This window comes from Phyllostomus discolor, chromosome 7 (genome assembly GCF_004126475.2).
Source record: "Phyllostomus discolor isolate MPI-MPIP mPhyDis1 chromosome 7, mPhyDis1.pri.v3, whole genome shotgun sequence".
In the NCBI taxonomy this organism is placed as follows: Eukaryota; Metazoa; Chordata; class Mammalia; order Chiroptera; family Phyllostomidae; genus Phyllostomus; species Phyllostomus discolor.
In genome coordinates this window covers 10,967,847-10,991,897 of record NC_040909.2, presented here as the reverse complement: position 1 = coordinate 10,991,897, position 24,051 = coordinate 10,967,847, and the positions used below count along the sequence as shown (strand labels likewise).

At 47.0% G+C, this 24,051-nt stretch overlaps 1 protein-coding gene across 2 annotated transcripts; it reads left to right on the top strand.

Annotated features, from left to right (window-relative positions):
- The first annotated feature begins 27 nt into the window (after positions 1 to 27).
- Positions 28 to 23,760, top strand: EXOG (exo/endonuclease G). Of its 2 annotated transcripts, XM_028518540.2 has the most exons (6): positions 29 to 230; positions 1,337 to 1,486; positions 4,713 to 4,852; positions 6,506 to 6,582; positions 8,349 to 8,463; positions 23,215 to 23,760. In XM_028518540.2, exons 1-6 carry the CDS (start codon positions 68 to 70, stop codon positions 23,674 to 23,676), a joined length of 1,107 nt encoding a protein of 368 aa, XP_028374341.1. In that variant the 5' UTR covers positions 29 to 67; the 3' UTR covers positions 23,677 to 23,760. The 2 variants fall into 2 exon arrangements, with proteins under 2 accessions (XP_028374342.1, XP_028374341.1); XM_028518541.2 differs by lacking the exon at positions 1,337 to 1,486 and having other exon boundaries at positions 28 to 230.
- The last annotated feature ends 291 nt before the right edge of the window (positions 23,761 to 24,051 follow it).

Genomic DNA, 24,051 nt, shown 5'->3' with positions numbered 1-24,051 from the left:
ATTGGCTCTCGGGCGGCAGAGCCGGTGTGCGCCTGCGCTGCAGCAAAAGGCGGGTACCTCGGGCAAGATGGCCGCCAAGAATTTTGCATTCGGCGTGAAAGGCTCCCGGCGCTTTTTACGTGGCTTCGTGGCCGGAGCCGTAGTGGGCGCCGCGGGCGCAGGGCTCACGGCCTTGCAGCTCCTCCGAAGTCAGGGCGCTGAGGCCGCGGTGGCGGTGAGGGAGCCGGAAGGTAAGTCTGTGGGCCCGCTTTCCCTTCCCCGACCCAGGTGTCCAGCTCGGGCTCCTACCTGCGGCTCCAATCGATCGTGTTCCACCTTCGCGCGCCCCTCTCGCTCCCTTCGCCCTGCCCGTGGTTTTGAGCCTTTGCACTCTCCCTGCTCGGCCTCCTTTCGCCACGTCCCGTCTAGGCTGCCTCTTTCATTGACTTCTGGCTCCCGGGGATCTTCATACTCTTCCTCCCCCAAATATTTAATGTGTGTGTCCCCACACTAAAGGGGGGGGGGACGGGGGAGCTAATGATGTCGCTGGATCATTAACTCCTAAGAGCTCTGGCCAAGTCTGTTTTGTTCTCCACCATAATCACTGCACGGTACCTGGACCACAGTCGACGTTCAGGAAGTATGGATGAATGAATGAATGAATGAATGAATGAATTCACAGTAGTTTTCGCAGACTAGTGAATTGATTACATTTTATCATGGTTCACATGAAATTTAACTTGCCCCTTTGATACTTGGCGTTTAGCAGCAGAGCTAGGTATACCTGCGGGTGCATACTTGGTTTCTCCCACGAGGAAAAAGCCCAGTTTTACCACTGTCTTGCCGCAGCACACATCACTGCTCTGATGCCAGAACCATGAGGCAGTGTCAACGAATGCTGGTCTTTTTAGAAATTTAAAAGGGTTGTGCTTTAGTCCCCATCCTAAATCTTAAAACATAGTAGGTTGGCCCTTTCCCATTTGATCATATCAGTGATGAGTAATGACAAGAGTTTTTCCTTTGCTGCTTTTGTATGCATGAGTACTTGGTGGGGTGGAGATTTGAAATTTTGATGTGAAAGACCGGTCAGATCAGGTCCTTATTTACAAGTGAATGAGATGGCTACAGTTTGTGTTGGCAAAACCATACAATAGATTACAGGCACAACCACTGTTTTGTCTGTTGTCTCTTTTCTTTGTGTCATGAGTCATTGCAAAAATGAGACCTCTTTGTTGATTAGACTTTTGAGCCTGTCCTTCGTCTTACCCCTTTTCCTTTACTTACAATTTTTTGTTCCCAATAAAAGTTGCTAATGTTATGACTTTTGCCCCCCTCCCCCTCTTTTTTTCATTTTTAGGTTCTGCAGAAAAGTCTGTCCTGGGACTATTTGGATTTCCTCTGAGTGGAACAGAGACTAGGTTCTACACTAACCATGCCTTGTCTTACGACCAGTCAAAGCGGGAGCCTAGATGGGTCCTTGAGCACATATCCAAGAGCAAGATAATGGGTAGGTGGTGAGAGGTAATGGCATTGATGAAAGGTGTTTCCCAGTCTGCAACAAGGGCCATTACTGATCCTCTCAACCTTCTTCACATGACAGCACATTTAGAAAAGGATGATGTTTGTGTAGCTCACTAGGTAAATGGACGCTGCCTGGAGGCCAGGGAGCCCCAGGCCCTTCCTGGGTGTCTGAGGCTGAAAAGATCTGTGTCTTGACGCACAGGTGGAGGCTCTTGCACAAATAGGGCTGCAGTGAGCGCCGTTCATTCATCTTGTCCACAGGGACCGAGTACGTGCCTGCCATGTGCCTGACACGGTGCTAGGCCTTGGGGACGTATCAGTGACCAGAGTGGATGTTCTCTGCCTCCATGGCACTGGGAGTTGGGGTGGGAGTGGGCTGACCTATCACATAGTCATGCGTGTACAGTTGCAATTGGTGACAGCTCTTCTGAAGGAAAAGTGATTGGAAATCGGGTTTGTATAACTAAGGAGCGGTAAAGAGTGTGAGAGATTGTAACAGGAGAACCTGATTTTGGTAGCGAGGCTTCTCTGACAAAGTGTCCTGAAGGGTGCACGTGGCAGTCACCGAGGCAGAGGAGTTGGGGCCATGCGTTAAGGAGAAGAGCATTTCAGGCAGGAAGGAAAGCACAGTTGCATCTTTCAAGGCCCCAATGTGAAGAGTTTTGTTCCTTTGGGAACTAAAAGAAGGCCAGAGTGGCTGCAGCAAGGGAGAACATGATGGGAAATGAGACTGGAGAGGTAGGCAGGTGTGTGAAGTCTGTGCTGGTGTCCTTCGTCTTGGTAGATTCCTGTAATTAAGGTAACCGGAACTTGATATTCCATGTCAAGTTGGTTTCTGGGTAGATTGTTTCAGTTTACACTTCCGCCATTGCTATTTGTCCTCTCCCGACCCTTCCCTGTAGTCGGCATTACTCGGCTTTGCCAATGTAGTAGCTGACTTGTGTTTATTAGTTGCCAGTGAGGGTTAATATCTTGGAATTATTCTTTCTTTGTCAGTTATCCTTTACTATTTTCAGTTGGGGTATTCCTTTTTTGAATTGATCTGTACCTTTTGTCATCGTTGTTTTATTTTCATTTTGTTATTTGCCTTTTAACTTGCTACATGGCCCTCAGAGTGTATCTCCTGTGCTTTACCATGCACGCTATGTTTATGCGTGTACAAATGCCGCTCGCTGTTAAACAGTGTGCCTTTGTAGAGTGCGCACTGCCCAGCAGGAGAGCAGGGGGCCTGGCGTGTGCTTGCGGCTCGGGTGAAACTGACAGGGGGTAAACTTGATCATAGCAGTTGAGACTGGATCGTAAATTTACATCAAGGGAAACTCATTCGATTTAGTTTCAAACCTAATGAGTTTCCTTTAAATGCAAACATTTTCCCAAGATATGAGACATTTTGGCTTTTACTGATTTTAGCCTGCTATCAAGTTATTTCTTTCAAAGGCATATAGGAAAAGCATCGAGTTTCTTATAATAAACCCTGTGAGCTGTGTAATTTTGAGGAGGTAAAATAGAGCCAATTACTGTTGCTGGTATTTGCAAACAGGGAGAAATATACCTGTGATTTACTTGATTTTAGTGTAAAGCATCTTATTTTTAGTAATGACAGGCTAATCACACTAACTCTCCTGCTAAAAACGATGTTATGCGTGGTATATAAAATGCATATCGAAAAATCATAAACACACAAAAATGAAGAGCCGACAGGAGAGTGGAGAACTCCCAGGCTAACATTTCGGGGAGAGCCACACTCCAGAGGGGTGAGCAAGGGCAGGCCTGGCAAAGCCAAGCCGAATTGCCTTTGGTTCCGTGGCCTTACAGGGTGAGGGGGACCGAAGGCAAGACCTAGGGTTCACCCAAGGGTGATTGTCGTATAGGAGACCCTCTCAACATTAACCTGGAACCTTAGAGGGCTGCACCCTTGGGGAAGGGTGAACCGGAACTAACTTGCCTGCCCACTGTAGCGGATTACATGGAAGGTTGTCTTGGCTCTGAGCATAGAAGGATGAAAAAGGAAAATAAAAAGTTTGTTCTGGAGAAGCTGATTCCCCAAACTGGCTAGCATGCGGACTTGTAGCCGAAAGCCGTGTACCCTGCATAGGTGGAGGAAGCTGAAGTCCTGAGCTTGGTTTAATGTGGCCCTCCACGCCTGGGAGAAGTGAGTGCGTATCCTTTCTCCAGGAAGGCCTCCCATCCTCGGCCCTTAGAAATTCCCACAGATGGTTTTCCAAGGGCCGTGGGCACCAGGCACAGATAACCAGGCACAGAAGCAATTCCGGTAGGGATGACACTTGGAGAAGTACACCAAAGACTCTTCTCTGTTACCAGGTACTTTTTCTTGATGTTCTAAAAATCTAGGTACAATATTAGAAACTTGACTCTGAACCTGGGGATCTAATGAGTTAACATTTTTTCTTGGATGCATGAAATGACATTGGAGTCAGTAACTCGGTTGATCTCCATTTAACACTTGTTTGAGTAGCGGCCTGGGTATATGTCATTTGTCCTTATCATTTTTGCAACTTATCAGGGTCTGTCCTAATGACAGTGGAAGGTGTAGTGTTAGGGTTTGCTGATGACCACTCTGGTAGACTGTTCTGGAGGTTTCAGAATATAAATAAAATTGAGATTTCTTCTCTCCTACGTGGTACTCAGACGTTTTTCTTCAGGATTGTTCTGGATTGAGCACATCACTTCAGTATTTGTTTTGTCACAGCGGAGGAGGCAGTGAGATACCAGAGACACTCTCCCCTTCCCTAGGCTGTGGCTGCCCAGAACAAATTGTTTTGTGTCTATATATATCCGTCATTTCAGTACATGTGAACATGTCAAATACAGTGGTGCAAAGTACAATACGTGGGGGTCTTTTTGAAAAGCAGGAGTTTATTTAGTAGCTAAGCTTTTTAAACAGCTTAGTTATTTGATGGGTCATTGTTTTTATGTAAATATTATCCAGGGGATTTTTTTCCCCCTTTAAGGCCAGAAATGAAAGTATATCAGCTAGCTACACTGTATGAAAAGCATTCTTTCCGAGCCGAGTCCTTGCTAAATTCAGATGAAGTATCTGAACTATCCCAGGAACTTGAGACACGCGTGCAGTCACTCACTGCCAGCTGCTCGGAGAGATACTGGCTGGAGCAGCCAGCTTGCCTTGCTTAGAGAATTGCAAGGGATATTTGTCCACGGAAGACTTACCCATTTTGTGTGTTTTTCTTCAGGTGATGCAGACAGAAAAGATTGTAAGTTCAAGCCTGATCCCAGCATCCCTCCGACCTTCAGCGCCTTCAACAAGGACTACATTGGAAGCGGGTGGTCGCGGGGGCACATGGCCCCGGCCGGAAACAACAAGTTCTCAGCCGTAGGCACATTCTGGGGGTGGGGCTGCGGCTGGACCCTGGGACCTGGCTATATTAGAGACACAGGAGCCAGCCTTCAAACCTGAGGCCTTCTGCACTCCGTCTTTGGATTTTTCTTCCTGGCTTTAATTTTTTTCTCAGATACTGAGACATTTTAAAACAGGTTGAATGAGGAAAGCTAGTGCTATTTAAGAGGGAACTGGAAAGCCAGTAGGAGCTAAAGCTACTCTTATTTTGAAGACAGGTAGAAAAGCTGGAAAGAGAGTACAGCAAACACATTTTGATGCATTTACGTGTGTGTTCATATATAAACACATATGTACATACACACACATATAATTTTAACCATTGCAGACATCATAACACTCCATCCCAAAGTAGATTGCTTAGGAGATTAAATCATTTAAGAATGAGGCTATTTGTAGATATGACAGAAGTATCACTATACCAAGAAATGTATCCAAATGTGTTTTTGTATATTTGTACAATAACATCTAATATACAGTTCACATTTCAGGTTTGCCAAATTGTCTCAATTATCTTTACAGCTCTTTTTGGATCTAGTATCCAGTTGTCAATCACATAGTACATTTAATTGTCCTGTCTCTCTGGTCTTTTTTAACTGAGGATAATTTCTCTGCCAAAAAAGGAGAGAAATGTCTTTTATGACATTGACATTGACTGTGTGAATTATTGGTGATTATCATCATTAAGACACTGGTTCTCAACTTTGGATACTCATTATAATCACCTGGGGAAGTTTTAAAACTCTCTGATGCCCAGACCTGTGACCCAGGCAGTTACGTACATCAGAACTCTCGGGGGTGGGACCTAGGCGTCAGTGTTTTTAAAGCTCCAGGGTCACTTCGCTGTGCAGCCTAGGGTGAGAGGCACTGCTCGAGGAGACGGCCACGGTGGCTTTGGCAGTTCCCGGAGCTCCGTGGGAGGGACACACTTACAGAGCTTTGTGTTTAGGGGTTAGACGTATGAAATGGAACATGTCGTGGTCAGAACAAGAATGTTTTGTTGTGTTTTTTTTGCCACTCTTGAACTAATTATATTGGTACTGTACTACTTAAATAAGATCCCTGCAAGTTGGCCTTTGAAAAACTCTTTGCCAGAGGCTTAAAATCAGAATTTAGCTTCATGTTGGAAACTTATTTTCTTAAGAGTCTATACTAGAGGCTTGAATTTTATCAATTATGAAGAACGCTAGCACATCAATCTGCTTATTTGGATATAGTCCCTATTTTGAATGATCATTGAGCTCTCTGTCCTGGATACCTGTGACTTTCATTCATCTGAACGAGTAATCACTGCTGTGACCAGCGTGGCTCAGTGGGTTGAGCATCGCCCGGCGAAGCAAAAGGTCGCCGGTTCGATCCCCCAGTCAGGGCACATACATGCCTGGGTTGCGGGCCAGGTCCCCAGTTGGGAGCGTGTGAGAGGCGACCAATCTGTGTGTCTCTCCCTCTCTGTCTCCCTCCCTTCCCGTCTCTGAAAATAAATAAACAAAACTTTAAAAAAAAAGCAGTCACTGTAATTGTCTAGCGCTGATGTCTGAATAAGGAGCTGGTTTTCTGTATCAGCTTTGTAAAGTCCCTCCCAGGGGAAGGCATTTCAGTACAAGTTACTGTTGTTGTGTCTTTTCACAGAAAGCAATGGCTGAAACCTTTTACCTTTCTAATATTGTGCCTCAGAATTATGATAATAATGCCGGATATTGGAACAGGTGAGGGGTGAGAGTTTGAAACATGTGAGTGTGTGGGAGATGGATGATGTGTGGAGAAGGTACCAGTTGCTGATGAACTGTTTCTGTCTTTGTTTTTCAAAAGCCGTCACTACTGCCGGTAGTGCTTTCATTAAGTACTGGAGACTAGTTTTCTTCACTGTGTTTCGGGAGTATAGTTTTCTAGGGAAGTACAGACTTCAGAACATAGCCATTGTGATCGTGTTTGCTACTGGTCAGAAGTCAAATTCGGGAAGAAACTACTAACAGTGTTATTACTGAGGCATAAAATCTTTGTGAATGTGTACAGAGGACACTACTCTAGTTGCTGAGCTTTAAAAAACAATTTTGGTACAAGTAAATGTGACCATTATTAACCAGTTTTTCAATCACGTCTGTTGGGGATCTCTTTAAGTATTTGAGGCTAGGGCTGACTGAGGTTGCTTTGGGCTATTGCGTTTTCCCCAAACAGTCCTTTTGTGGTTTAAAATAATTGAGAGAGCACGTGCACACTAAAAGAGACTTCAGTAATGATCACTCATCAGTTACAGCCCACGTTTGCTTTGCCTACACACCTGCCCTTCCGCCTGCTCAGATTGTTTTAAGCAGGTCATGGATATATTATTTTAATATTTTAATGTATGTTTTTAGAAGATAAGGATTCTTTTAAAATATAAGTATGGTGCTATTATTGCCCCTCAAACATTTAATAGTAACTTCTCATTACCAATTTTATAATCTAAGTTCAAACTTGCTTAATTTTTTGGTGGTGGTTGATTGGTTTGAATCAGGATTTAAACAAGGTCTCCATGATTTGGGTGATATTTCTGAGTTCCTTTTAATCTGTAGGTTTCCCTTCCTCTTTTTTCCCCTTGCAAATTATTTGTTGAAAATCTGGGACATTTGTCTTGTAGTTTCCTTTTCATATTCTGTCCGATTGCATACCTGTGGAAGCATGTATCATTTTTCTCCCCTAAGGGATATATTTTTGAGAGGAAAACTACTACTCTGTTATTGGGCATATATGCTGTAAGATATAATACTGATTTTCCTTTTTGGGTGAGGAGACAGGATTGGTGGTGTGTGCTGTTTTCTCATAAAACTCCTTCAACTGTGGTATAAGAAAGTGCACAGTAAAACTACTTGCCATTTTTACCCAGCAAGTTAACACAAACAGTTTTTAAGTGTTAAAACCCAGTGTGGTAAAGATTGTTGTAAAACTGCTAGGCCATTTTGGAGTTTACAGAGTAAATTGGGACAATCCCATTAAAAATATTAGTGTTACATGTAATCAAGTGTCATTAAAATATTTAGTAAAGTGATTCTGACCCTTGAAAGTTATCCTAAGGAGTTAATACAATGTTGCATTATATAAGAAGTGTTAGGATAAACCTGGTTGTCCTGCAATAGGGATGGTTAAATAAAAAGATATCAACTTGGAATGATATTTAATTCTTGTAAAAAGTTTGACAACTACGGCTTAGGAAAGTAAGGGAGAAAACAAAATTTCAGTTACAAAATGTACATAGAATGCACACACAGTAAAATGTAGATTGTTGTATTAATGTGTGTGATTTTTTTAAAAGTTTTTTTGTGCAGTAAGCAAACGAGGAAAAGCTTATAATTTGTGCCATATTCTCTTGTTTATATTAATGTCTCTGGATCAGTATTCTTGGCATCTTTCCTTGGGACTGATATGGTTTGCTTCTTTTCTGCATTTAAGCCTGTGAGTATATCATGCTTTTTTTTTTTCTTGCTTTGTTTTTCAGAATTGAAATGTACTGTCGAGAACTGACAGAGAGGTTCGAGGATGTTTGGATAGTGTCCGGACCGTTGACCTTGCCGCAGACCGGAAGCGATGGGAAGAAAATAGTTAGTTACCAGGTGGGGACACGTTCTGACATTCAGGCCTGTGTTCTTTGTAAGAGATTGTGAGCTGCTTCTGTCTTCTACTTTTTATCTCCTTGATTGAATAGTATTCATTGAACGCCTGTTGGAGTGATAGGGGATATAAGGATGGATTAGAAAGCAACCATGGGCTTCAAGGGACTCGCAGTTTAGAAAACGAGACAGACGTGTATTTAATTAATTGTATTAAAGTGTGATATGCTGTCATAGAGGTAAATAGGTAACTGCAATGGTGTCAGGAGGATTGACCGACCCTATCTGTGTGGGTCTGGAAGACTTAACAGAGGAGAAGGTTTTTGAGCCTGAGCTAGACAGGCGAGTAAGCGTGAGCTGAGTTGGGGAGGAACATGGGAGCGCCGGGCCTTGGCAGTGCCGGTCAGCATCATGGCCCTGGGTTTAGGTGTCATCAGTAAGGCAAGACTGGAGCTAATGGGACAGAAAGTGTGGGTGGCCTGAGGAGGATGAGGTTTTCTACAACAACAGGTAGGACGGGGGCCGGATGATAGAGTGTTTTGTATTCCAGGAAGACTTGGTTTTTAAATTTTGGCACTGAGAAGTCACAGGATTATTTTAGGCATGGGAGACGTGATTTGTCTTGGGTTTTATAAGGGGTATTCTGGCGGCACTGTATAGCGAGGTAGGTGAGGGAGGGGGCGTTTGAAGGGGAAGTTAGAAGCAAGGAGGTCAGTCGGGACGTTACTGCAGTAAGTCCCTTCGAGAACAGACAGGAGGCTGAACTCAGGCAGCTGGGAGTGAGGGTGAACAGAGGAACACAGGAGAGAGGGACCCTGAATTAACATTTGGGGTGAGGGAGGGGACAAGTTCAGGTGACATCCAGATTGCAGTGAGCGCAAGGGTTGGATAAATGGGGGGAAATGCTTTTCTTTTCGACTATTGGGTTTTTTTAAAGGATGAAGTTTTAAGGATTTGTTTGTTTGTTTGTTTGTTTGTTTGTGAGGGAGAGAGGGATCAATGTGTGAGAGAGACATTGATTGATTGATTGCCTCTCGCACGTGCCCCACCCAGTAAGGGACCCCTGCAACCCAGGCATGTGCCCTGACCGGGAATTGAACCAGCAGTCTTTTGCTTTGCAGGATCATGCCCAACCAACTGAACCACACCAGTCAGGGCGATGAAGTTTTTTTTTTACATGCAAGACATTTGAGAACTTACAGATTGAAGGAAAGAGAGATTAAAGATACAAGAGAATATAATTAACAGTGTGAGAGCTTTAGACATCTAATGTTGATGTCTGAGATAGAGGATTCTGCCCAGAGGGTGGATGAACCGCTGTACCGGGATGGACAGAGGCCAGGGAACGGAGTGGAGGGAGGGGTCGAAGTGTTGGAGTAAGGAGAAGGAGAGCAGTTGAAGGGTGAGGTCAAAGAGGAGGTGTATTTGGAGGGGACACCTAGCTCAGCTCTGGTTGGGTCCAGTGATTACTTAAACCAGTTTGTGATGAAACTGAGGTACCTGAGAAGCAGATTTAGGAAAATGAGAACAGTTTTGGGAATGTATTCTGTTCCATCGATGTGCTTATTATCAGCCCTTCTGGATCACATGCGCAGTGAGTGTGAGTACTCAGGGGGTTCACACGAGCCCGCACCTTCAGGGTATTCCGGTCGTTCTTATGGGAGTACAGGGTCGGCAAAGGGGCTACTGTGTTTTAAGCACATTAATCTCTCTCCTCTGGTCAACTTGTTCATTTAATTTTAGCTCCCTATAATCTCTAGTTTTGCAAATACTAATAATTCTTGAGCTTAGTTAAATCTTCTTTACTCTTACCTTTAGAAAATAGATTCATCTTACCTTTGACTTTTTTAAAAAGATTTTATTTTATGATTTATCTTTAGAGAGGGGGGAAAGGAAGGAGAAAGAGAGGGAAAGAAATGTCAGTGTTTGGTTGCCTGTCATGCGCCCCCTATTGGGGACCTGGCCTGCAACCCAGGCATGTGCCCTGACTGGGAATTGAACTGGTGACCTTTTGCTTCACAGGCCTGCACTCAGTCCCCTGAGCCACACTAGCCAGGTCTTACCTTTGACCTCTAAACTTTATGTGATGAAGCTACAGTTTTAAATGTGCTTTGTTTTCATAAAATTGATTTATATGACTGTCTTACTGTGTAGTAGAAAAATTTATACAAAGATTAAAAGGAAAAATTAACCAGTATTTAAGAACATTTCACTGAACAGTGTATGTGTATTTCTAAATATGTGTTGGCCAAATGCTTTAGTGGCAAGTATATTGTTTTTCTTAAGTTGGAGAAACTTTTAAAAATAACTTGTAAAAACATGATATGTTACGTATCTGTCCAAAAGGTCCAGAAGCAGTGATACATTATTAGCAAGGAGTATACCTTGAGACCAGCTCTTGGTTTTTAAAAAAACACCTTCTGCTGAAAGAACCCAGCACTGGGAGAATGGCTGATTCCAGGGCTGGTACCAGGAAAGTACAAAATGGAACATCTTATGCCAGGAATCGAGGAAGTACTCAAACAAATGGTGAGGACGTGTCAAAAAGGACACAGAAATCAGCTTGAAGGACTTCCAACTTACTGTGTTGGAAAGAAACTATGTAATAACAAAATAAAATGGCTTAAATTCCTATTGAATTAAATAAGAATCCATACTTTTGGTAAATAAGTAAATACCTGGGTAAAAGGGAAAGTTTACCATATAATGTTAAGTAATAAATTTGTAAGAAGGAGAGGTAGAAAAAAAATATATATTTTAAAGATTTTACTTAATTTACCTTTAGAGAGAGGGGAAAGGAAGGAGAAAGAGGGAGAGAAACATCAGTGTGTGGTTGCCTCTCACATGCCCCCTACTGGGGACCTGGCCTGCATCCCAGACATGTGCCCTGACCAGGAATTGAACCAGCGACCCTTTGGTTCACAGACCGGTGCTCAATCCTTTGAGCCACACCAGCCAGGGCTAGAAAAATAATTTTGCAACCATTATAGAAAGTTGTTCCAGACAAGAACCGTTATGGATGCTAAACCTAATAAGCGGAAATTTTGTAAGGTATAAGACATTATAAATAAGATATATAGCCTTTGCAGGAAGTATTCATCCATGTACTATGAAAAATGGAGATATTTATTTGAGAAGATACAAGATACAAGAAACATTTTACATAGGACAATGAGAGTGGTCTTTGTCCCTTCAAAGTAGGCACCTTGGGACCTCACATAGTTCTCCTAATCGCCATCAGCTGCCCCATCATATTTTCCTGAATCTCAATGATGGTCTGAAATCTCTTTTCCTTCAAAGGTGATTTTAGTTTTGGGAAAAGCCAGAAGTCACAGGGCACCCAATCTGGGCTATAGGAGGGCTGAGTCACCTGGGCAGTTTGATGTTTTGCCAAAAAACTGCACAAATCGTGATGCACGAGTGGACACGTCGAGATGAAGCTGCCAATCACCAGGTGCCCATAGCTGCAGCCTTCTGAATCATTCAAATAGTTTACACAGAACAATGTTCAAGCTTAACACAAAATTTGATGCAGATTTGTTACTCTGTTCTTTCAGTCATTTTGAATGCTACAGCCACACAGCACACATGCTCACTCAACAGCATCTACTGCCCCCACTGACTGGTACAGTGAAGTTGTCATTGTTCACACCTGAGCTTTCCAGTCCACTCTCCTGGGCTGCCAGGTTACATCGATGTTGAGCAAACTGTTCTCATCATATTAGCAATGGCTGGACTTTTTCTGGACAGACTTAGTATATATAAAAGTATCTTTCCACAAATTACTTACTAATAACAAAGAAAGGAATGATAAAAAGTAAGAAATTACGGCATAGAAACTCCCCTTTAACCAAGTGATCAATGTTAATAAGTTTTGCCATAATAGGACATACTGATCAACTTGCCTGGTGTGATGCCCTGAGGATACAGCATCACTTCTATTATGTATCTGCCAAAAAAGCATAGCACCGAGCCTCATGCAGAAATACCAGTAAGACCCTAGTTGAGGGACATTCTGTGAAACAGCTGGCTTGTGCTCTTTAAATATGCCGGTACTGTGAGAGATAAAAGCTGAGAAACTAACTGTTCCAGGTCGATGGAGACCACAACAAGAGTCTGGAAAACAAAACGCATTGTTTGATCTTAGACGAGATCCTAGATTAGAAAATCACCCCTGGCTGGCGTAGCTCAGTGGATTGAGCGCAGGCTGCAAATCAAAGTGTCACAAGTTCGATTCCCAGTCAGGGCACATGCCTGGGTTGCAGGCCATGGCCCCCTGCACATTGATGTTTCTCTCTCTCTCTCTCTCTCTCTCTCGCTATCTCCTTCCCTTATCTCTCTAAAAATAAATAAATAAAATCTTTAAAAAAAAAAAAGAAAATCACAAGTTGCTAAAAGACTTGACTAAGACAATTGGCAATGTTGAGGTCTGCAGGTTAGATTATTGTATTTTATCACTGTTAATTTTTCTCATTGTGGTCATTATACTGTGGTTATGTAAGGGAATGTCTGCTCTTAGGAAATACATCCTGAGTGATGTGTTCTGTGACTTATTTTCAAAAGTTTTAGGGAAAAGAAAAACAAAATGAGTGATAAAGCAAATTGGGCAAAATGTTAACAGTTGATGATGAGTCTGCTGCGTGCTATTCTTGCAAATTCTAAATTTGCAATTAATTCAGGATGAAACATACAGAATATGTATATATGTTTTAATATATCTTCCCTATACCAGAATCTTATTTCGCTGGAACATACAAAACTAGCCGCTGCAGGGGCTTCCCTGGCTTCTCCTGAGCAGCGTCAGTGAGGGACACGCGGGCGTGCTGGAGCAGCGTCAGTGAGGGCCACGCGGGCGTGCTGGAGCAGTGTCAGTGAGGGCCACGCGGGTGTGCTGGAGCAGCCCCGCGGAGAGTGTCCGGGAGGCCTGGCCGGCCGGCTGGCGCAGCGCAGGAGGGCCCTGGGTGGCAGTGCCCTGCAGGGTGTGCTTTGAAGGACAGGCAGTCTCGTCTGAGATCTTTGCTTTTGCGTTCTGGACCTCCGACCCTGCCTCGTCAGTTTTCATTCTGAATTTTCTTTGTGCTCACACTGGCAGGTCGTGGATTCAGCAAATCTTCAAGCACCTCTCCTGTGGGAGGAAGGCATATGGAAATGGAAATGACATGCCTCAGACTACATTCTTGATGACTTTCCCCCCTTTTTGTCTCTATTTCACATCCTGCATCATATGGTAGTTCTGTGTTTTAATTTTTTAGAGGGAGTAACACTGTTTTCCATCGAGGCTGCCCCATTTGACATTCCCACCTACAAACAGAGGCTTAATGTTAAGTTACCCTGGCAGCTTTAAAATATCATACTTGGTTTTGGCTTTTTTGTCAGTAGTTGATGAAATAATGTTGGGTCTCCATCTATGGCTAGAACCACGGACTCCAAGTTACACCCTTCCTGGTGCCCGTTCACCACAAGGTGGCCATAGTCTTCAGCCCCCGCTGGAGTGCAGGCCTGCGTAGCCAGAGCGAGGGCATTAACGACTGAGCGGAGGGGGTAGGCAGAAGCCTGTCTTTGAAGAAACCCGCTGAGTTTGGGTCCTGCCTAGAAGCCTGGTGCCAGGAGGCAGCGTCTGAGATTCTCTGAGTATTAACGTGGTGTGTTGCCAGTGCTCTGTGGACTGTGGAAGGGGGAAGCCGATTTGGGAAATTTCCTTTGCTGTGTGTGTGCGCGCGTGTGCATGTGTGTGATGGTGTTTTTTTAACATACCTCAGAGGCAGAGAGGTACTCTCATACCCAGTTTATGGCACCTTATTATTACTGATTTCTGGTAGATTCGGGTCTTTTTGTAGCTCTCGTGTTTACTTCTCATTCCCCAGCTGTTTGCTGTGTGTCTTTGTGTGTCCTTCCTCTTCTGTAAAATCTTGAGAGACGTAATGACTTCCTGATCGTAATCCTACTAGTTAGGAAATCTGATTGAACAGTCCGCTGAAGAAATCCACATGTTTCTAGATTTAGGAGAAGGGGGTGTGTGTGTGTGTGTGTGTGTGTGTGTGTGAGAGAGACAGACAGACAGACAGACAGACAGCGCTTAACCATGAAAAGGCATTTATTGAAGGACTATTTGTGGTGACAAAGCTGTTGCAGACTCAGCTACAAGCCTAGGCAGGTCTTGCAGGACCAGAGCCCTTCTTTGATGCATAACTTGTCATTGGTTGATGGCCCAGATGGCAGTCTGTGTCCTTCTGAGCCCATGGCTTCAGTCGTGCACTTGCTAATGTGGGGAGTGAGAAACACAGACCGGGGCCCTGTGTGTTCTTCCGTACACACACCCACGAACCTGTGCTTTCTCGGGCTCCTATTTTCCCTGTCTCATCCACAGAACCACCAACGTCAGGTGCCTTTCTATTAATTTTAAAGCTTTTGAATCTGTGTTTCATGAAAAATATGTTAGAAGTGGTAAAATTAGATATCTACCCTCAACGTATTAAACATAAGTTTAATGTACTTTTTAAAAAGAGTTTATCTACTTTTAGAGAGAGAGGGAGAGAAACATCGCTGTGCAAGAGAAACATCAATTGGCTGCCTTGCGCACACCCGCATCTCAGGCATGTTCCCTGACTGGGAATTGAACCAGTGACCTTTTGGTAGGCACTTCATCCACTGAGCCACGCCAGCCACGCCAGTATATACGTTACTTCTTGACCTTTCACCTACATGTTGTCGTGGATTATAGCATTTACACTTATGTTTGCTGACTATAAACCAGCCCAAGCTTTGCCTGTATCAGAGGTTGTAAACTGAGGCTTTATTTGCTTCAGACAGGATGTCGTTTTTGAATTAGTTGGTAATATTTAGTAATTGGGCAGTGTCACATAAATGGATTTTAGTTTCTCTCGAACACATGGGATGACTTGGTCCCACTTGGTGTGTAGCCCGTGGGCACCGTGCACCAGTGGAGAGCAGCAGCTTTCTCCGCGGGTGGAGCCCACGCTCTTCAGTTCGCTGTGGTCCTCGCCCGGCCCACGTCATCCACTCATGTTACCCATGCAGCCCTTGCTGGTCGTTGAGTTTGTAATTCTGGGCCTGTTGAAAGCATAAAACCAGCATTTATGGTGTTATGAATGGGTAAGTGTTGATAGTATGTTCGGTCTTGTAAAGAAGTAGATACAATCCTGTATCATTTCCTAAGGCTGTGCTACTTGAGTCGAGTGTTACCACAAACAATAAAGAACTGAGAAGTGGAAGGTAAAGGTGGCGGGTGTTATAATTACTGTTTTAAAAAATGTAGTAATATGTTTTTATTTCTTTTATTTTCTATTCAGATCATTTAATCTTATCACTGTTTTTAAAGAAGGTAAATCTGTTTCTTCCTGAGACATTATTCTAGAGCCCCTGGCTTCTGCTCTGATATGGAACTGCTTGTCTGCTCCTGCCTCCCTCTCTCCCGGCCTCTCTCCCTCCCTTCCTTTCTTTCATTTGACAAATATTTACTGTATTTTTCAGACTATAAGATGCACACCTGCCCCATTTGGGAGGAATAATGGTTGTTAATGCTGCTGTTGAGTTCTGTTTACATTTACATTGGTGAAATATTATGTTATTTATGTTATTAAATATCTCGCCACATTTTTTGCTTCAGAATTTTTTTCCCTGTTTTCCTCTAAAACCTAGGTGCGTCTTATGGCCCGAAAAATACACTACTAAGCTCCCAAGATGTGCCTGTTGCTGTTTTGTGTGCTTTCTGATATCGCGATAAACCAGGCCGTATGTTACGTGGAAGTTACACTACAGCGGAGGAGATACACGGTCAGCAAAGTGCCGTGTAGAAAAATCAGGCCTGGCAAAGAGTTACAGAGGGCTGGGAGAGAAAGAAAGGATAGGCCGCTCTGGGGAGGTGGGACTGAGCCGGAATGCACGTGAAACAACGGAGCAGTCCATGTGAAGAGTTCTCAAGCGTGTGCAAGACACGGGTGAGATGTAGTGTGGTGTGTTCAGGGAGCAGCAAGAAGGCCGGTGTGCCTGGAGCCAGGAGCACACAGAGGAGGGGGTGGTAGGTCATGGGGGAGGCGGTGGGGAGAAGTCCGGGTTGCAGTGAGAGAGACGGGATGCTCATGGAAGGTTTTGATCGGGGTAGTGGCATGATCGCATTTACATTTTGAAAGCCCAGTCTGGCTGCTGCATGTGAAGCACAGAAGACTGGGTGGAGGTAGAGGACCACGTACGTCCGAGGCTAACAGAGAGCCTGAAAGGGAAATAGTGGTGACTTAGGTAGGTGGCGGTAGAAATGAGGTGACTTAGGACGTGCTTTGCGGGCAGAACTGGTAAGACCTCCCAGCAGATCAGTCATAGGAGGAGAGGGAAAGAGTCGTGGATAAAACATCGAGGCTTCCTGTCTGAGATCACGGAGAGCAGAGAGGAGCCCAGGAGGGTTAGAGGCTGGAAGTCAGGGGTGGTTTTTCTGCTGTGTGCGTTTGGGGTGTCTGATGTGCCGATGGCGACGTGCAGCTGGGTCTCCGAGGTGAGGTTGTCGGGGAGTGGCCGGCACACGGATGGTGTTTAAAGCTGTGATGAGGCCGTGTAAACGCGTGTGGGCAGGAGAGAGCAGCTCTGAGGTCTGAACCTTGGACAGCGCAGACGTTCAGAGGTCGAGGATCACTCGGCAACAGACAGAGGGGGCCACAGCCTTCGAGGCAGGAGGAAAGTCAGCAGGGTGGGTCCCAGAAGGGAGGAGAGGGGGGCGCTCTGGGGAAGGCAGGGTCAGGGGAGAACTGGCTCCGGCCGCAGCCCGGGATCGTGCGTGGCATCGGAGTGTTGTGGCCCTTCGGTTTCCTCCAATCCGAAGCAGCTCTGCAGTCCTTTGTCTTTCGTGACGTGGACGTGTTTGAAGGGAACAGGCCAGTGGTGCAGTGTGTGTCCTCAGACTTTCCTCACGATGAGGTTCCATCCCGTCTCTGGCGGAACCCACACACGTGATCGCATCAGTGTGCACTTGACGGCAGCTTGTCCTGCCGGGGACGGTGCGGGCTGGACCCCTTGGTGAAGGGGGTCTCCTCCAGGCTGACTCGCTGCTAAGTGACCGTCCCCCCTTGAGATGAATTAGTGGTCCGTGGGAACACTTTGACACCACGTACGTGTTCTCTCCACCTGCTAGTTCCAGCATCCGTTGGAGATTCTGGCCGAGTGAGTTGTTACTACAATTGCCAGGTGACGATTTTCTGATTCTTATTTCTTCTACATTTATTAGTGACATTTACTAAGGAAGAGCTTTTCCTTTGTATTTATCATCAGTGTGAACTCCTGGATTCTTACTCAATGAGCTTCACTCAGTTTACTGTTTATTCATTTTGATGCTCAAATTTTCCATATTTCCTCGGGGGAGTCCCTTCACACTGCCTCCTGTGTCCTGGTGACACACCCTCATTATCGCTTCCGCTTCTCTTACCTTCTGGCTTACCTTCTGGTGTTCCAGGCTCAGCTGGGCCACTCTCTGGGGTCGCTTTTCCGAGGAGCTTTTGTTCTCTGAATGGAGACTGGTATTCAGAGACCGAGGTCTGGACGACAGGTTGGTTCTCGAGTGCTCACTCTGCTGTTTGGCTTGTCACTTGTGTTGGCCACATTTATTTTTAGCCTTTTGTAATGGGTGGACAGAGCCTCAGAAAGTGTGTGGAGTCTGTTGCCCTTGGCGGCTTGCTGTTGGGAGGGCCCCTTCCCCATTGTCAGTGCACTGTGGTTTTTGAGAACGGGACTTGCAGACCCTGGTCGTGAAGAAAGCGGGTGACGGTGTTTGTGTGTTTTGTCTGTACGTGTGAAGCTGCATGCTAATAGGAATCTCTATTTCTGGAGAGGCATACAGTGTTGCATTCTTGGAATCATGTCAAAGTAACATCTACTTTTACATATTTTATTTTCCACTCACAGTTTCTCTGTGCTGATACAGCTTTTGTCAGATTAGGCATTTTTCAGAGTGAACTTGATTTCAGGTAAAATTTTAAACTCAAAATCTTTAGCATATCTATTTTCGCATACCTATGTCTATATATCTAAAAGTAAAATATGATCACTTAGTAAACTAAGTTGGAAAAACTGTCTCAGATAATGTTAAAATTACTACCATTTTAATAATCTAGTTGGGCCAAAGCTTTTGCATGCACACATGTACATGCATGCACATGTAAACCTGGGTTACATGGGGCGAAGGCAGGCAGACACGGGAGGAGCACGGGAGAGCAGAGGAGGAGGACGGTGAGAACCGGTGCGACCCGCTGGCTCTTGGGGTGGAGCGTCCTTGTGAGGAAAGGGGGCAGGGCCAGGTGGTAGAAACCTTACATGCTCAAAAAAAAAAAACTCAGGCTGTTTCCTAGCAGTTTCTGCTAAAACAGCAGTGGATACAACCCCGTCCTTCAGTGGCGCTCACAAAGGGAGCACGGCATTGCCCGGCCCCAGAGGCTGGTCTGCTCCTCTCAAGGAAGAAGCATTTAGACTGTGGGCCCCTGTTTCCAAGGGAATGGCTTGCAGGTACATGGGGTGGCTGAGAGTGCCTGGGAGACTGTTTTCTCGGGTCCAGCCATGTAATACCTCCCGCTTATTTAAAAACGGACTCCGAACCCTGTTTCAGGAGACTGTAGCTAATAAAAGTTAGGGCATTTCGTTTCTGCCCCGGGCCATGTGTACACTTGAGAGGCAGGGAAGCTAATGAACTGGTGCTCGCGGAGGGCCCTGTGTACGCAGAGCGTGTGTAGCTGCACACGCTGCCTCTTCCAGTCCTCACCGACGGTCCTTGCGTGCACGTAGTAGTTACCTCCTCTTATCGGTAAGGAAGTCGAGGTTTTGAGGGGTCGAGTCCAAGTCAGGTAGCTAGAGGTTGTCGAAGAGGAGGTGCAAACGTAGGCCTGTGTACTCGTATGAGAATTGCTGGTTAGTCATAGCCTTGTTCTTAGGAGCTCTCAGAAGTCTGCCAAGGGATTGCTGCGCTCTTCCTACGCAGCAGCCTAAGGCCAGGGAGTCAGAGGGAGTGTGGATGGAGAGCAGTTAGCAGTGACATTTGCCAGCGTGCAGAAACCACAGAAAGTGGGCCAGAGGAGGTCTCCTCAGAGCCACGCAGAAATGTCCTTTAGGACATGTAGGAACGGGTCACGGCACCGGGGGACTCGAGGGAACGGGAGCCTCGGGGAATGTCCGCAGCAGTGACTTTATCAGAAGCGAGTGCTCTGACGGCTCTCGTCAGAGTCACCCCTTCGCTGTGGCTGAGGGCATCCGTGTGCCCTCTCTGGCGTGCGTGTCTCCAGGGGAGGCTGGTTCCAGACCAGGGAGACGTGCCGAAGACCCTGGCCTGGACACTGCCGTGGACCCCACAAGGAAGCGAGCCCCAGGTTGTGCAGCTTACCGGGTGGTGGTGACGTCAGGAGTGCCTGCCTCCCTGCGTGTTCCTCCAGCAGCATCGCTTCCCAAACCCCCACCGGCTCCTTGCCGGGGGAGGGGCGGGGAGGTGGACACGTGTCTCCAGGGGTCTCGAGGCATCACTTGAAGTGACCGAGGGGTGATTCTGTTTTTTGAAATTTCCTTTTTTATCTTCAGGCAGATCTTTTCATTTCCATGTCTATTCGTTTTACTTGAAAAACAAGTTATTTTACTGGCTAAGTATCTCCTTACCCCCATCCTAAATCTCCAAGTAGAATCGACAGCTGGGAGGAGGGCGCTTGTTTCACTGTGACTTGGCCGTCTCCCGCCCCCTCGCCCGGAGCGGGTGCCCAGGTGTGGAGGCACCGGCCCCCGGGGTTGGCTGCCGCACCCACTGCACCTGCGGAGGCTGCGCAGGTGACACAGCGGGGGGGGGGGGGCTGCACCCCTGCCGAGTCCCACGCCTGGTGGCCCCGTACTTCCCGTGTTCCTCCGTCCTCTTGGGCGTGCGCTCCCTGTTTATCACCCTGTCACTGTTTCTTCCTTTCACTCCATTGGCAGGACTTGGTCTGTTGATATCTCCAACCGTTTTATTGTTTGGATTGTTTTTCTTTTTTTTTTTTTTTTGTCTTTCCAGGGCAATGAAACAAGTATTGTATGTGTGTCCGACTAGCAGGTGCATGTGTTTTTCTCGTGGTCCTGCTGAGTAACGGTGTTTTTTCTTGAGCGGCCATGTCCTCGTGCCTTCATAACTACCCCGGGAAACCGGCAGCGTTGGGGCCGTCACTGCCTGGCTCCCTGGCCCAGGCAAGTAGGCACTGGTGGGCGTGACTCACAGCCATGTGGCCAGGACTTGAGTCCGCCGAACTGGTCTGCTTTGCTGCCCTGGTAGTTTCTCGAAACATTTTCTGAAAGTCTTCTTGTTTTCCTAAAGGTGGAAAGAATGTGTTATGTAGGTTGAGTTGTCTGCAAAGGAGAGGATAGCTCTAAAATGCTGGAGGGTTTCTTTTTTGTCTTAAATTCAAGGAAGAAACGATGGGCTTTCTCGGTTTCCAACCAGGACCGGCGCCTCCATGGGACAGGTGTGTGCTGCCCGGGACAGAGCAGATGGGATGAGCAGGGTCGCGAGTGGCTGGGTTTTCCTTCTTCTCTCTGTTTCTGGGGTTAGTATCTTACCCCTTTCCGAGAAGCCGTGAGAAGGGTGTCGGTGGGAGAGCCACACCTTGTGGTTAGTGGGGACTTCGTGGTCTCTGGTTTCTCCGAAGCAGTGGTAGAGGCCCTCTCGCTATTGAGAGAGCTTCTGAAAGTCTAATAGAAATGGTACACTTCCCTGAGGAAAAACCATGAATCTTAAAATGTCAAACTTATTTACTTTTGGCTGGAATTTACTGAACTGGATTTAGAAGCCCTGCCTGGCAGCAAATGGACATGACCAATTAATTGTTTTTGAAAATTGCCATTTGTTTGTAGACAAAGAGCCCATGAGGAGTGAAAATAATCAAATGAATGGTCTCGAACGCTGCTCACGGCCGGAGTCTGAGACCCGTGCTGCCGTGAGGGAGGGTGTCCAGCAGGGGGCACCAAGGACCTGCTTAACCGTGGGCTCCCCAGCTGGCGCCTGCAGTGCTCGAAGCCCCTTAAAGCTTCCCCTGTAGGTTGCAGTTCAGCTGCAGCTGCGCCCTGGGTTTCCGTCCCTGAGGTCCGCCCCTGCACCCACCCCCTCGGTGGTGTGGCCTGTGCCCTGGAGCGGCCTCTCACCACGCGCTGCCTGCAGTGGAACCTGCAGAGGCTGCCGACGCGGCCTCTGGACGGGACGCTTCTCGGGAGCAGGGATGTACTTGCAGGGCCGTCCACCCTGTGGCCCATCGGCTGCCTGCGGCCCAGGATGGCGGTGCACGAGGCCCAGCACAAAATCGTAGATTTACTTAAAAACCTGTTTTTTTGCTCATTAGTTTTCGTTAGCATTTGTGTATTTAATATGTGGCCCGAGACAGCTGTTCTTCCAGTGTGGCCCAGAGATGCCAAAAGGTTGGACACCCCACCCCTGCGGTGTGTCCCTCCATGTGTCCAGCGGCGCCAGGCCCAGGGCCTCCGAGTTGTCTTGTTAACACCTGGCGGCGCTCCCTGGGCTCACGGGCACCTCCACGGGGTCCACCCTCAGTGTGTTTGCCTCGAACAGTGTGTTTCTTCTCCCAGCTGCACAGATGGCTTGTCGGACGGGGAGGGGGCTTTACGTCTGCAGACTGTGTGATTTCATAAACTTCAGCTGCTCTTTGGCTGGCCGTTTTCACTAACTTCAGAGACAGTTAGTACTAGAAATCTTCCCTGTGATGGGTCTTCCCTGAAGCTCCGCAGTTGGCCTTGGCAAGTGGGGCCTCCGTGCGTGCCAGACAGCAGACGGCCACGGAGTCCTCAGGCTGTGTGCCACGGCGGTGGGAGCCTGGGAGAAGCAGCGAAGGGCCCGCTGTAGCTCCCGTCCCTCTGCTTTGCCTGGGCGCCGGCAGGGCCTCCGCAGCCAGCAGGTTTGACCAGGAGGGGGCGCCCTACCAAGGAAGGGCCGACGAAGAACATGGCGTAGTCGGATTGTGTGGTTTTACTGAAAACCATTAAGGAAATGGATGCTCATTTTTTTCTTTCTCAGAAAACAGATACGGCTTTTAAGCCAATTGGAAGGAAATTTGAAAAGGTTTCATAACAGTGTTCCTTTATTACAGCCAACCTCCACAGGCAATCGGGTTGTTTGCAGGCCTGACCCTGGCTTTGGCGTCTTCGTTGTGTGGACCCCTTTCTCGAGTGTTTGATTTGACGACACGCTGGAAGTTCTGTGTCCAATAGCAGGCCCACGAGCGTGCGGGCCTCTGACAAACAGCCCTTACGTTTGCCGAGTTTAGAGACCTGACCGCAGTCCAGGAAGACCGAAGACAGGAGTGCCAGGGGGTGCGTCCGGCCGCGTCTCTGAAGGCGGCTATCTGTGTAGCTCTCTAGTGAGCCTGATAAACTAAGGCCGAGTTTTTATTTCCAGAGCTGGGAGTGCCCGAGCTGGCAGCCCTGACCTTTCAATGTTGGGAACACCAGGAGTTCTGATTACAAGACGAAGCGAAATGACAGCTTTTCTTGTCCGTTAAAAGCCCAGGACTTGAGTGGCATTCCTTTGTCCTACAGCCAGAGCTGAGAATGCGGCCCCTGCTCTTTGGGGTGGCGTTATTTTAAAGAATGCGATCAGAATCTGCCTGTTAAACACCATCTTTGTGAATCTGTATTTCGGTTTATTATTGCGTTTGGCAGTTGAGTTTGCATTCATTGGGATGGGGTATCTTACAAGTGCGTTTCCAGAAATGCATCTAAATAACATGGCTGCTCTGTTTTTAGGTGATCGGTGAGGACAATGTGGCGGTCCCCTCGCACCTTTATAAGGTGATCCTGGCGCGCAGAAGCCCAGCGTCTACCGAGCCGCTGGCCCTGGGGGCCTTCGTGGTGCCCAACGAAGCCATTGGCTTCCAGCCCCAATTAAGTGAATTCCAAGTGAGCCTTCAGGACCTGGAGAGGCTGTCGGGGCTGGTGTTCTTCCCTCACCTGGACAGAGCCGGCGACATCAGGAATATCTGTTCCGTGGACACCTGCAAGCTCCTGGACTTCCAGGAGTTCACTCTGTACCTGAGCACCAGAAGGGTCGCGGGAGCCCGGTCCGTACACAGACTGGAGAAGGTCATGGAAAACCTGAGGAACTTAGGGATCGAACCCGATGATTACTTCATGAGCTGCTATGAGAAGAAGCTAGAAGAACTCAAAGCTAAGGAGGAGGCAGGGCGCCTGGAGAGGAAGCCCTCCTAGTTTTTGCCTCGGAAGTGCGATGCCGTCCGTGCTGAGCAGGCGTGCCCTCTTCAGGCTCATGTGTTGTGGCGGCTCGGCTGGTTCCAAAAAAGGACCGAATCCTACATTTCAGGCTCAGTATCTCCCCAAAAGATGAAAGATCCAAAAATGTTTTGGTTAGTATCTTATTTGCCACGGGAGCTGATCGTTAAGGAGACAGCAACACCTGCAGATGGAGGGCTGCTCCCGTGTCAGGTGAGTGGGACCGTGTCCGCAAGATGACTCGGCGTCTGTGTCCCTCGGGACGTGTTGTGCGTGAAGGCGTGTTATGGTCACGTCTCCACGCCCAGCAGCGTCTCACGTGCCAGCTCGGTGTGTTTGTTCTTGGAGCCCAGC

Coding starts and splice junctions, on each gene's coding strand:
- EXOG (XM_028518540.2), top strand. CDS start 68: ATGGCCGCCAAGAATTTTGCATTCGGCGTGAAAGGCTCCCGGCGCTTT. Junction 6,583..8,348: donor AATGCCGGATATTGGAACAG/GTGAGGGGTGAG, acceptor TTTGTTTTTCAG/AATTGAAATGTACTGTCGAG. Junction 8,464..23,214: donor AGAAAATAGTTAGTTACCAG/GTGGGGACACGT, acceptor CTCTGTTTTTAG/GTGATCGGTGAGGACAATGT.